We start from the raw sequence: 13,725 nt of genomic DNA, 5'->3' as shown, positions 1-13,725 counted from the left end.
GCCTGGTATGAGCCTGCAGAAGAGCTGAGAGTCAGGGTGGGCAGGGTTTGGGAATCTCTTGGGACATGCCAGACCAGCCCACTCCTGTGAGACCCTGGTGGATCTCCAGGTGTTGTCCTTGTGCAGTTACTGGGTATGGGGGAAGAGGAGGGATATTGGGGCAAGAGGTGGCCAGCTAGAAGATTAGTGTCCCTCTTGTGTGATCTCCAAGGAGATCAGCACCTCCAGTGCAGTTTTTCTGCTGCTTTGATTTACACGAAGACCTGGGATCGGGAGGCCACCGAGCTTTCGTTACAGCTGCTTTTGCCCTCTCCTGCTCTGTGCTGCTTCTCTATTGTAGCACATAATTTACTCCCTGACTCTCCATCCTGCAGTTACAGTCCCAGCTCAAAAGTGTGATTACAGCTGCGGCATTGCTGTGTCATTGCCTTTTGTTTGCCACAATACAGCTCTACTTGGGCAGAGCAGAAAGGAAAAGAAATAATAATGATGCATGGATGGAGGGGAAGATCTGACGTGCCTTTCCAGCCCATTTGCTGTGTATTTCATCTCGGGTGGGGACTCTCATTAACTAGTCACTTAGCAGAAGCAACCTGTACCTAAAGGTTAATTTCCACAGCGGTTGTTGCTGGGTTATTTGATGGTGGGTAATTTCCATCCTCAAAAGATTCTTTTACTCCTACCTAGTATTTAATGAGATTAAATTGCAACTTCTCCGAGACCTCGTGGCAGAAGTGTGTATGTGTGGCAGGTGGCCACCAAAGCTTTGTGTGGACTTAATAGAAAGGCACTTGGGGAGCAGAGAGAAAACGCTTTCATAATGAGGGGGAAAAATAGTGGTGATGTTTGAAAGCTTCATAGGTGTTAATAAAAGATACTGCTTTTTCAGTTACACAGAATGATAAATACAATGGGCTTCTGCAAGAATCTGTCTGTAGGACAAAAATTATTGTAACATGACTTTGATGTATGCAGGATGCTCCTTTTAAGGCATGGAGCAAGGTGACCTTTTAAATGAGGTGACTGTGGGTTGAGTTTTCCAGTTGATATAATGTCGCTGGGCCCCATTCTGACCTTGCAGTGTATTTATAATTTTCAATTCTACGGACTGTGTGGGGTTTTTCTTGGAGAAGCTAGTCCTAACGCAACAGCGATCTGGTGAGACCACCGAAGGCAATAGAGCTATTTCTCTTCTGTGTCGGTGCAGTTGGTATCGGGGTGAGCTTTGCTGCAGGGTGCTCGCGTTTGATGTAGGTGGGGCAGCAGATGGGCAGAGGTGGGCGCACGTAGCCTTGGCTGGGCGAGGGGTTGTGCGCGCTGTAGGGAGGTCTGCGCTCTGCTTTGCACGCTCGTCCAGACTTGCTGTCATGCAGATGCTGAAGTGCACTAGGAGCTGCGCCCGTAGTGCTGTCTCTTCCTATACCCTCTAATACGTTTTCTCCAGACTGCTAAAGCCAATGACATCTAGCATTGAACACAATTAAATATGTTTGACATTGAACCAAAAAGCTTCCCTGTGGCTGTTCTGAAAGATTTTTGCTGATATGTTTTTCTTGTGTTTTTTTGTGCAGAGGTTTAACCCCTTGCTCTCGATCTCAGATACTGGGCAGTTCACGAATCTCCTACTAGATGGTTTCTGTGTTCACTTGGAGGGCAAAAGTTTGAATATGTGAAATTCAATAAGCGTCAGGTGGGTGAAATACCCCCTTGACAAAATGCTTTAGAGACAGATGAGAGCCTCTGGATGCTTTTCTTGCATCCCTGTAGAGAGAAGAGGTGAAATGCAGGGTGCGGGCAGGGAGTCAGTGTCCCGAGGAGTTGCACTGGTGGTGAGGTGGGCTGTCAGGCTGGGCAGAATCAGAACCGAGCCTGAATTGTGTTTTACGGTATTGGTACAAAGGCGTTTTGTGTTCTCGGTTTCCCAGCAGCTGTCGGGCAGCCGTGCTATGCAGACAGGGGAGGAAGGCTGACTGCAGTAACATCCCAGGGCATCTCAGCTGTGCAGTGGCTCTTGTTTCACAGCTGTTAAAGACCTCCTTTTTGGGCATGGGGTAGGGGGAGGAGGGGATGCTGGAGATCTCCAGAGCAGGACCCTGGTGTGAGCCCATTCCTTCAGCTCCAGTGGGGACCAACCCCATTCTTACATTCTTCAGGTTGCCCTGACACGATCTTGGCTGGTGTATTTTGTAGCCGCACCGCCCTGACCGACCGCCTTGACCGCGTCTACCTCTGGGAATGGCTCTGGGGTTACAGCAGGTGCCTCTGGCTGGAGTAACCCCAGGCTGGGGCATCTTGCTGCAGCCTTTTCTGGTCATCCCTCCTCCATTCGCCAGGCGTGGATGGGGGTCTCAGCTGCAGAGGGGAAGGGTGCCTGCTGTCCCAGGGGCCAGGTGTCAGCACACGGAGCCAGGGTGGGTTTCAGCTGTCCGGGGATTAGCAGCAGGGAGCCGTGTGCAACGTAGGCACTGACGCAAACCTGCTTGCGTGAGGGAATCTAAGTCTCTCCTCTCCCTGGCACAGGCCAGCAGCCTCCCAAGGAGATAACCTGGGACCTGCGCGTAGTTTCCCTCTGAGATCACCTACTACGCTGTTACGGAGCTTGGCCCTGGCCTCTGCACGTGGTGCGTTTGAAATGGCCAGTCAGTGATTCAGGGGACATGTTTCACTTTTTAAAAGCTTTTGGTCCTGACCATGTCTCTGTGCTTGTGTAATTGATTATCCTCCCGGGAGCTTTACTTTGTCTCAGCAATGCATTACAAGGGTAACATGCAAAAATTCTTGTATGAGGAGTGGCCATGCCGAGGGCTGGTTTACAGATGGAAAGACAGACTATCACCCTGGAGAGGAATACATTCAGATTTTTTGTACTGTTGAAAGATTTGGGAAAATGAGGATCAGTAACCTGAGTTGTACCAAGCTCCAGCATGAAATGGAGGGAAACACTGTTCCCTTTTAGGAGTGTAGGGTTTGATGTTGGTATCAAATTGGGGGAGTTCCCACAGATCTGGGGAGGGTGGTCTCTCTTCTGGTGTGTGTGTGTGGTGGTTTGTTTTTTTTTTCTTCCCTCCAAGTGTGGTTAAGTCAGGCCCTTCCCTGCCTGAACCATTGCATCGTATTCTCCAAGCAGTGAAATGGGCTTTGGTAGCATTAACTGTTTCTGGGGCACAGTGAGAATAAATTTGTGTTTGCAAGAAAGCACTTGACCTGGCAGTCAAACCTGCTAAAGAAGTCTTACAGGTGTAATCGTGCGTGCTCCCTTCCCAGCGCCGTTGTTGCCTTGACACAGTGCACACCAGATACTTAACGAACGGGCAGCCCTCTGTGGAACGATTCCCCATCAGCTTTAAAACCCACTTCTCAGGGAACTATTTTCATCATGTGGTGCTCGGGATTTACTGCAACGGCCGGTACGGCTCACTGGGCATGAGCAGACGATCAGATCTGATGGACAAACCTCTAACTTACCGAACTCTGAGCGACCTCATCTTTGAATTTGAAGACTCCTATAAAAAGTACTTGCATTCAGTCAAAAAAGTAAAAATCGGATTATACGTCCCACATGAGCCGCACAGCTTTCAGCCCATCGAGTGGAAACAGCTGGTCCTCAATGTGTCCAAAATGATGCGCACAGAAGTCAGGAAGGAGCTGGAGAAGTTTGCCAGGGATATGAGGATGAAGGTAGGTCCGCATGCATGGGCAGTGGACTTGGAGGTGGTGTGCCTAGTCCCATCCTGCAGAGGCTGGTCTTGCTCCATGTCAGCAGACTGACCCCGGCCTGAGATTAAGGCGGTATCAGGTGGGCTGGGGGTGTGCTTACATCTGTCTCAGTGGTTCTCCCACAGGGTTTGGTGTGTTTTCAAGCCCTTATATCTATTTTTTTAGCTCAAAGATCTCCCCTTCAGCCTGGGAAACACTTGAACCCATACTTGTCCCTGGCCATCAAGGAGCTATTCCCCAGTTTGCTTTTTTCACCAACTCCAGAAGGTGGCTGAGAAGAACTAGTGTGCCTGGGGCTGGAGCTGGTGGGGTGGGTGGCCTGCTCACAGGCAGGGATCTCTGCTCTTTGCATCTGAGCTGCAAGGGGTGCCATGGGACAGCCGTGTCAGTGGCTGCTTCACCTTGCAGGGCATGCTGGTGGGCTTGCCCTGCACCACCTGATGCCCACCACCCTCAGCTAAATCACAGAGTAGGTTACATGGGAAGGGTGAGGAAAGCGAGTCCCTGACAGGCTGGTGCTTCCCCACTGACTGGTTGGACAGAGACCCAGAGGGAAACGACAGGGAGACAGGGCAGGCTGCCAGGGAGCTGGAGGGTTTGGCTGCCCTTGGGGATGAGGGGTGTCCCTGACCGTGCCTCCGGGGCTGGCGTGGGCGAGGAGCTGGTTGTGGTCATGGTGGAAGGGGATTTGGTGCCTTTCCAGCCTGCTGCTGGCGGCAGGAGCAGAGCAGGTGTGTTGCTAAGTATGGGGCTGGCTCTTGTGGAGAGGCATGCGGCCTCGCATCCAAGTTATTCTGGGTTCCTGTCCCCTGCCCTGCTGAGGAATGGCTCCTACGTAGCAGCCGCATGCCTTTTTGGCTGAGGCACCTGCCCCCTCGCCCTGACCTTGTGTCGCCAGTGACATCGTAGCCCCTATGTCCTGCTGCCACCTCTCCTGCCCTGCCAAGGCGTCTTTGAGGCCCAACTTCTACCATACTGTCACCTTAAGTAGATGTGCTTGATCACAGATGTAATGAAGCTTTTTTTCCCTGTCTTCTCTATTCACGCACTTTTAATACCATCTAGAGAGCAAACAGCTGAAGCAGGCTCTAGCTGAAGAGTATGGGTGGATGACTTACTGAACGTAGTACTTGCTTTTGATAGAGGGACCAGCTCTGTGTGTGTGCTGAGCTGTGACGTTGGGTGCAGCCCTTGTAAGTGCCTCAAGGCCAGGACCACAGCCTTGAACCCTTGAAGGCTGAATCTGACCCTTTCTGTGAGTTAAATCAGAATTTGAGCTACTTGGTTCAGAGGGCTCCCGTTGTGAGGGCGCTGACTTTGGAGGACCAAGTCTTAAAAATAGCCTGGAGTGCGAGTGCCATGCTGATGGACTTCTGAAATTGGAGGGCCTGGGGGATGTGGGCAAGTGTGTGAATGGACAGGAGACCTACTGAAAAGTCCCGCTGTCTCATAGAGTTCAACTGCCAGCCTGGGAGGCGATCGCCTCTGTTTGCAGAGGAAAACAGGAGAGGGCGATTTGGCTGTGTTACTTTCCTTCAGCTGAGGCTCAAAGCCGTGTTTCCTATTCCTTGCTGTTGCCAGCTCTGAAGAAGGCTGCGGAGGAGACCTTTTTTTCAGTATTTAGCTGGGAACTGAATTGGTAACACCAACTAATTTTTGCAGGGGGCCCCTGAACAGCTGTCACATGATAACAGCTTTGGGTTCCTCTTAACCTGGGCAGGGTTTGAATAAGCCCTAAGGGACTGAAGGCTCTTTGTGTGCCGTTCCTGCTACTGTATGAGGCCCTTTATTTTTATTTTTTATTTTCAGTGAATCATTGCCTTCATTGAACGCCTTTTTCTTCCCTCCCCCATCTCTCGCAGATTCTGAAACCCTCAAGTGCCCATTCTCCGATGAAAGAGAGATCACGGGGTAAGTCATTGTCCCCTCGCCGAAGGCAAGCCAGCCCTCAGAGACGCGTGTGCAGAAGAGACAAATCGTGAGTGTTATTGCTGCCATCACTGGTGGGTCAGAAGTTGAGGGTGATGATGTATTATTTTGCTGTACAAAACTTATATGCGCACACTGGCGTATGTAGGAAAACCGCACCAGGTATCTTGGTTGCCTGAGAAGCTCCAGAAGCTGCCAGTGCTGCCAGTGTCCTGGCATTGCTGTGCTTACTGCTGCCCGATGGCCCCTCCCTGTGGTGTCCTTGGAGGCCCTGGTGGCCTTTGCTTGGTTAAATTCTATGAGGTGTTGGATGACTGTGAAAGTGGAAGCGTGGGTTTCGCCTTTTCTTTTTTCAGTCTTTACACAGTCCACTTTCCAGAGAAATGAACCTAGCCTGGCGTGCAGGGGACCTGTACAGGAGGGAAAGTAGTTTGATCACGTTTAAGGGTGTTCGGACATAGGTATTAAAAACAGGAGGATGTACCTGCTAGCGGTGGTGGGGTGCCCTGCTGTCATGGTCACTGAGACAGAAATTGGATTCTCCGTGATGAGCCTTCATATGGAGCTGTTCTGATGGAATGGTTTTCGCTGAGGACTGTCTGACTTACAGGGATGGTGAAAAAGTAAACCTTTTCTTGCCAAAGCAGAAACATCACTTGCATTGTATTTTTTTATTTTAATCGGCTTAAAAAAACCCCAGACCGCTTCCCTCATACGTCGTAGCTAATAGTTTTTCTTTAACTGGGCGGAGAAGGATGGACTAAGTGAATGCAATACCTCTAGAAGGATAAAACTGAGCTTCCAGATCACAGGCCTTTTACAGCCACTGGCAATTCAGACTCCCATACCTTAGATGTGGAAGAGTTGAGTTTTAGCTCTACTGCTTCATGCCAGGAAGCTGACAACTGTGAAAGCCTATACGTAACCTAGATTAGCCACATATTTATGATCATTGCTTTTTAAATAGGCTCCCAGACTACTGTCTCAGCACTTATTTATTTATTTTAAAACAGCTAACAAAGACATTAGGCTAACCTTCTAAAGATAACTTCAAGATACTTTAGCAGCAGACGATTTCACAGCAGGCTTTTATTTTTACATGTGAATTCACACTCAGTCCACAATGCTGTACTTTGGGCTTCATCACCGAGAGCACCTTGTTTAGTGCATGGATAATTATAGTTGTAATGGGCTCAGCTACTCCAGGCTTCTTCACCTCCTAGATTTGCTTTGAGGGATGGTTTTGTCTTTGGGTTTCTGATAGCGCTTCTGTGGTTGCTGGAGTGGATCACGCATGCCTGGAGAGAAGGGTGAGTCTCGCTGGGCTTGGAGACTTGCCAGTTGGGCTTGTTTCCTGAGCAAACTGCTGGGCACGTGGCTGCTCTGCAGTGGCTGGTTCCTCCTTGGCAGCTTTGCTTTTCCAGGACAGAAAGACAAGTGAAGTACTGGTCGCCTTGCCATGTCTTCGGCACCTGTTACCTGCTCGGTGGTTCTGCTGTGTTGCTGTGTATCTAGAGCGAATTATATGTTATTCTAAAATAAACCCTGGGTCACCATGGTAAGAAGATTCGGGACCCAGCTATAGCATGATGCAGAGAGCAGGAGACCGAGAGCAGACTCCACACAGGAGACCTTCATCTCTGCTTTGGCGGAAGGTGCTGAAGTGTCTCAGAGCGGGTGGGAGCTCTTGCAGCACATGCTTTGTGGCTGCGTGACAGCCCTGCGGGTCCTCCACAGCGCCCTCGCAGGCCTGCCCAGTACACTTGGAAGGAAAAGGGCAGTGAAGGAGCTTTCGGCAGGTTCAGGGCCCTTGAGCCGACCCAAGAGGCTGCTCTCTGTTAGAAAAGTGATGCCAGGGAGAAGAACTGGGTTCCCGATGTCAAAATGATGCTTCTGTGCAGTGGCGCTGTGGCTCGAAGGCTGACTGTGCCTTTTGCCCTGGCGGGAGTGGTGCTGCAGAGGAGCGTGCTGCTGTAGGGAGTTCTCTGCTGGTAATAAAACCCTTTCGCTTCCAAAATCGAGATCTGCTGGTTTCTGCAATGGGAGGTCTCCGAGACCTGAAGGGGGAATGGCATCCCCTCATCAGGGATGAGCTGAATGACACATACCAGCATATACAGTGGTTGATATGCGGGGTGAGAAATACAAGAGGGAAACTTCGGTATTTTCTTCGACATATTGATGGATCTCTGAGAACCTAGCTGCAGTGAGAAGCCTTTGTGTTACACACAGAAGAGGAAAGACTTCCAGGCTTGCTAGGCTTTAGGCTGAAATCCTAGCTAAAGAATGGCCGTGTTTATCAACACTGTGTTTTGTTTCTTTGTGGATCTCTTACTCGCATGCTGTAATTACAGCTTTTTAGAGCTTGCAGGGGAGGGGGAGAGAAGTGTTTTGCTCTAGTGTGAGCTGGCAGGGGCTGAATAACACATTCATTTGAGAGGCTTCACCTGCTGATGACAAGCTGTTATTACAGCCTGGTTTTTGTCAAGAATAAAATCATATGGGCCTGCTGGGAGAAATCTCCCAGTGAAAGATATGTGAACTGGAATGGTGAACTGGAATGTCTTTGCTGGATTGTTTCTGAAGGACAGAGGCTGAAGCGGTGCTTAAGGACAGAAGTGGATTTTACAGCCTCAACCCTTTAACCTGGTTCCTTACTAGTTTGTTAGGTAAATGCCGGTGGTGGCCGCTAGCAAGCCCACGATAGCATTTTAGCCTGGAAACACAGCTACAAGGCAGATAGAGTACGTTGCAGGACACGGGTGGCAATGCAACAAGCGGTACGTGCCTGTCTAGGAGACTGGCGTGTAGTCAAATTGCAGCTCATTAACTGAGCTACGTAAAGGTCCATGTGCTCTTAGCCCACAGCTGGTGTGATCCTGCTAAGGGTGGCCAGCAGACAGGATGAATAAAGAGGATATAGGGTGGTGTGAAGCTGCCTGGTAAGTCTGACACGTTACTGTGTCCACTTGTCCATCCTCTGAAGTCCCAGACCAGGACGGTGCTGTAAATTGCAAGTCACTGTGCTGGAACAGGCAACGCAGTGCTTTGTCCTCAATAGAAGTTCTTGGAGCTGGAGGGGTTTGGGAGTGTTGATACGAGTTTGGAAGGGAGTATCATGTGGCAGCCTGAAGCACGCTCTGCTCCTAAATGTCAGTTCACCAGATCTATTTCCTTTTAATTTCATACTGAGGCTTAACACATGCATGCTCTGAGTGTCATAGCAACACTGGCCTTGTGTGCTTCTGGCCTACTTCAGCTGTTGAAAGGAACATTCTGTTAGTCCATTATATCAGGATGTACAAGGGGGCAGGATTATATTAGGATTATATTATATTTATTATATTAGGATGTGCAAAATCAGGCAGATGGAATGCAGACAACTCATGAATACTGTGTACCCAGCAGCTATGCACAGTTTATTCATGTGCTCATCATCACGGCACCTCGGACAGGAGGTGCAATTTGATGGGCCAGTATAGCAGGGGTCCCTGGCTTCAGAAGGGATGTTTGACATCAGGTCATTGCCAGCCAAGGAAAATAGGAGCTGCGGTGCCTCTGCTCCAACAAATCCTTGCCTCTTCCTAAAACCCTGAAGAGAAACCTTATGGAGGACAGTCTGTTTGTAGCTACAAGCTAGAGAATTGTCATGGAGTGGAAATGGGCGTGTTGCCATGGGTGTGCAGTGACTCCCCATCTCTCTTAGATAGTCAGAGAAGGTAGAACCATCCAGGTGTGCTTTAATTAAAACCACATTCTGGTTTTAATTAAAGGGAGGGAGGGGGAAAAGGGTGGGAAGGGAAGAGGATCCCTAAATTGGAGGGAGGGAGGGAGGAGGGACAGACGCTCTGGAAGAAACAGTGGGTCTCTTGCTGGTCTCGGACTCCTGCGCAAGCTCTGAGGGATGCAGCTTGTAACTTGTTTTCTGGCTAGTCAAATCCCATCTGCTCTGAAGGAATAAAGTGGAAAAATCCCAACTATCTTACAATGACTTCTTCAGGTGCGATCCTTTCCTGCCAGTGAGAGAGACCAGTGAAGACTCCTTTGCTTCTGTGCAGTACTTACAAACTGAGACAAACATGAGGCAGGGAGCAGGGCAGTGCTGCAAAGTGGAGGATGGGGCTATTAACAGAGGTGCTCGGATATGTGGCAAAAAAACAGGTTGCATTCAATGTGTGACTAGGCAGAAGAGCATCAGTTGTCTGTAGCAATGTCCCCTGCTCTCGAATGCTGTGTAGATTTTCACCAGAGATCTGGTGTTAGCAGCTCTGCTCTTAAAAAAAAAACAAACCAAACCAAACAACCACTTACTGAATCAAAGAATTCTGAAATATTTCTGAGGCTCTGCCACACAGGTGTCTGTGTGCGTGCGCAAGCTATTCATCCCCACCTCTGCAGCGGTACTGCTGCTCCCGTGGCCCGGCTGGCTGCCCAGAGCGGCTTCGGCAGAAACAAGCAGGCAGCGTGCAATGAGGAGGTAAGTGTCAGCCCTGCGTGTGCAAACTCATGGGTCACATCTGCCGCCCAGTGAGCAAAAAGTAAGTGTGAGAGCTGGAAACCAGGTCTGAGGAGCTGTAGGAAAGCACTGGGGCTATTACCAGCTTCACATTGTACTGCTCAGGCTTTAGCTGAGTTTTTGCAGTGAAGCGGACATGCTGTAGAGTCTACTAGGAGAAACCTGTATTTTAAACGATGTTTTTCTTTAGAAAAGCAAACATATGGCTCAGTTTGAAAATAGCTAAGAGCCTGGAATAAGCTCTCAGATTAGACACTGCCACAGACTGTAAATCGCCAGGATTCTTTCAGTTTGACAACGTTGTTGCAGGAGCTTTTCCATGGCTTGCTGAAGAGGGAGAGACTGATTGCTCAATCTCAAGGTTTCATTTGGTTCAGGTTGTTTGATATACTTAAATGACCTAACAGCATACGTGCATGTGTGATTACTGAAGTGAATGGCTGGACTGTATCAGAATATAAGATGCCTGGAGACTGAAGGGAGTTCATCTTGTGTTTTCTATTTGGTGGGCTCTAGCCCTTCACACAGACCTAGCCAAGAGGAAAGGTCAGGTTCAGAGAGACAGCATGCTGTGGCCATGTGAGAGGCCTTGCCTGTTTGCTCTCAGCAGTTCCCACTTTATTCCAAAAGCCGGAGTCCTGCTCTGGGGTAGATCACGGGCGAGATGTGTCTAGTCTTAGCTACTCATTTAGGCGCTCTCTCAAGTCAGCGGGAGAGGGGTGCTCCCAGGCTCAGATCACGGACCCCAGGATGGGACGACTTGTTTTTCGCCAGTGCTTGGCTTCAGAGGCAACCACGTGAGCAGCTTGATCGCACTAGTTGATGTGACAACTCAGCAGGATCGTGCTTATGATGAGAAAATTAGATCTAGTCAGTCCTATTTTGAAGTAAACCGTTCCTGATTTGACAACTGCTCTCTCCGCTCCTGCACTGCAGTCTGGGATTGCTGGTGAGCAGCGCCCTCTTCCCTCCTTTGCTCACAGGCCTGCGGTGGTGGACAAGAAAGGAGAACTGGCTACGCTCAACGAGGTAGGCTACCAGCTCCGCATCTAACAAAGCCATACGCCGGACAGAGGGCTTCCCTGGTGCTTCCCGCTGCACTTCACCCGCACTCCGTTGGAAGGAAAAAGGAATGGGACTATTTATTAACTTGTGGACTCTTATAGAAGGGGGGATTTTTTTTTTTGTGGCAGTATTTATTTTCTTTCAATTCATAGAAAAGGCATCAGTGAAGAGAACCTAAAATTATGTTTAGCAGGATATAAGACTTTTTTTCCCCTCTATCATGTAGCAGGTGACTCCAGTGGTGTGAGAGTTTCTCTGAATACAATTTCCCTGCACAAGTATTAATTGAATTTGGGCGTTGTGCTGGGTAGTAGCATTGGGATAACTAAGAAATCATATTCTTAGTGTTCAGATGTGCTGGGGTGCAGTGCAGTTTAAAAAAAAAAAAAGGTCACATTCAGTATTAATATTTAATTCAGCAATAAAAACAAGCAGTGCAGAAGTGGTGTGAGTTTTTAAAGTATCAACATTACCTCACTAAACTTAACAGATATGCAAAATTATCAGTATTAATTGTTTTGTAACTAATTTGTACTGTTTCCCAGCATTTCTGGTAGTATTAAAACAGCACTGGATGTTTTACTGCCACCTATATTATTACTTTGTGCATGTTGCTGAAAGATGTTAAGTAATAGTAATATGCAAGTGTATTCTTAAACACTGACATCTTATTAGGCAAAATATGAGGTTTTGGTTTTTTAAATGATGATAATTGATGAATAATGAATTTTTAAGCTTTCAGAATTTTTTTATACTTTGTCACAAGCTTTTAGACTTTCTGGATTACACTGCTGAAGCACAAAATGTAGAGATTGCTGTTCTGTAGAGACAAGTGTTCACCTACTAGTCAGTTTGTTTCTCATATGTGTTCCTGGAATAATGCAAAAAAGGTCAGAATTACTAACCTGAGTCTATATGCTTTTCTTTCAACATTTGTGTGTAACTTTGAACCTTGTCTTTGAAAGGCTGAGCAGTCTCAGATGGTGATGCCTTGACATCTTATATTAAGATCAGATCGCAGGCTGAAGTTAACCTTCTGCCATGCTGCTGTAGGGAGTTTTTCCTATATGTGTTGTAGTAACAACAGCTTAGTCAGACCTGAATAAGGAAGCTTGTATTGGAACAACTTCAGCAATAAATTAAATTGTGCATCTGAAATAGCTGAAAATCAAGCTTGTCTGCTTCCTCCCTACTCAGTCCTTTTGTTCTAAGACTTAGCTAAGGACCTGTGATGGACAGCAGCGTTCAAGTGACATGGCAAGACCTTCATTGGGGTCCGCCCTTCGCATTAGTGAAGTCCTCTGGAAGCATTCAAATGCTGCATTCCTGAAAATATTTCATTAGGTGCCTAAATAGAAACTGGATTATTGTACAAGTCCGGCCTCTACCCTTTGTGCTGTGCTTATAGATGATACTGCTGTGGGCCTTGCGTACCTCCCCTCCTGGGCTCTTACTTTTTTGGGGATCTTGATGAAGACAGGACATTGTAACACAGTGACGATAATGCTTATTCAAATTGAATGATTTAAGCTCCTAGAATGCTTGTATCAGCCAGCACTTGAATGGATACAGAAGGAGATGATCGCTTGTATGCAGACCTCATTGCTCAATGAATCTCACCTACCTAGGAAAGGAAGACAACACCGAGACGCAGCAGCCTTCTACAAATGGTAAAAGGCTTTCTACTAATTAGACTTCAGAAGGTCTAGAAAGAAGACTTTTCAAATGTGTTGTGTTACACTTCTTTATACAAGATTACCATCTCAATTACAGGGAGGCCTTTCCCATCCCTCTTTCTGCAAACTTTTCCACTCCTGTGTTCACAATAGGATTTTTTTTTTGGTTCAGGAGTGAAATTGAAGAGAGAGAAATACTCTTTTGGTAGAAATTCTTGTGTAATTTGATATCAGCTCTAGAGTTTCAGTTTTAAACTTTGTGCTGCTCAGTGTCTTGTGACCTAAACAATTTTTTTTCCCATGTATCCCTTAGATTTCTCCTGGGTAAAATGATGTGAAAAACTTACTTTGATCAGGTGTATCCTATAGCACAAGGTTAGCTATCTGATATGTTGCAAGTTTTCTTCTATGAAACCATGGTTTACTTCAGCTCAAATAATGGTGGTTGGTGTATAGTCTTTACCATTCTCCAGCACAATTTATTTTCTCTTAACCTCAGACTTTTATACTGAAACTCTTTAATGCTGTAGAGGTGCGTGACAAAGAATTGCTTTTGGTTCTTGTTTTTGAAGTTCAGCTGAAATATTCTCTTGAAAGTTGCTTACAATGGCATTTGTCTTAACTGTGGTTCTAGTGACTGTTCTAACTTACTGCAAGGTGGTCAAATAGTGTAGCAAACATGCATGACTTTTTGGGTTTTTTAATCACTTGTATGTTTATGCACAGCATGAAACTTCAATAAAATATCATGGTAGTCTTTTTTTTTTTAATGACTTAGGGTTATTTTTTTGTTCTGTCCAGGTTTCTCTTCCAGAGAACATC

At 47.4% G+C, this 13,725-nt stretch overlaps 1 protein-coding gene across 1 annotated transcript in view; it reads left to right on the top strand.

Annotated features, from left to right (window-relative positions):
- Positions 1-13,668, top strand: part of VASH2 (vasohibin 2) — a 35,363-nt gene extending 21,695 nt beyond the window's left edge. The window contains exons 5-7 of the mRNA XM_087774767.1: positions 3,297-3,678; positions 5,580-5,695; positions 11,146-13,668. Of these exons, the coding sequence (XP_087630893.1) occupies positions 3,297-3,678; positions 5,580-5,695; positions 11,146-11,215 (568 nt within the window). The 3' untranslated portion in view covers positions 11,216-13,668. The remainder of the gene's footprint in view (positions 1-3,296; positions 3,679-5,579; positions 5,696-11,145) is intronic.
- The last annotated feature ends 57 nt before the right edge of the window (positions 13,669-13,725 follow it).

Source organism: Nipponia nippon, unplaced genomic scaffold, assembly GCF_047370975.1.
Source record: "Nipponia nippon isolate SJK-2023a ecotype South Korea unplaced genomic scaffold, ASM4737097v1 scaffold_4, whole genome shotgun sequence".
In the NCBI taxonomy this organism is placed as follows: Eukaryota; Metazoa; Chordata; class Aves; order Pelecaniformes; family Threskiornithidae; genus Nipponia; species Nipponia nippon.
The sequence above is the reverse complement of the archived record's forward strand: the minus strand, read 5'-3'. Positions and strand labels throughout refer to the sequence as shown.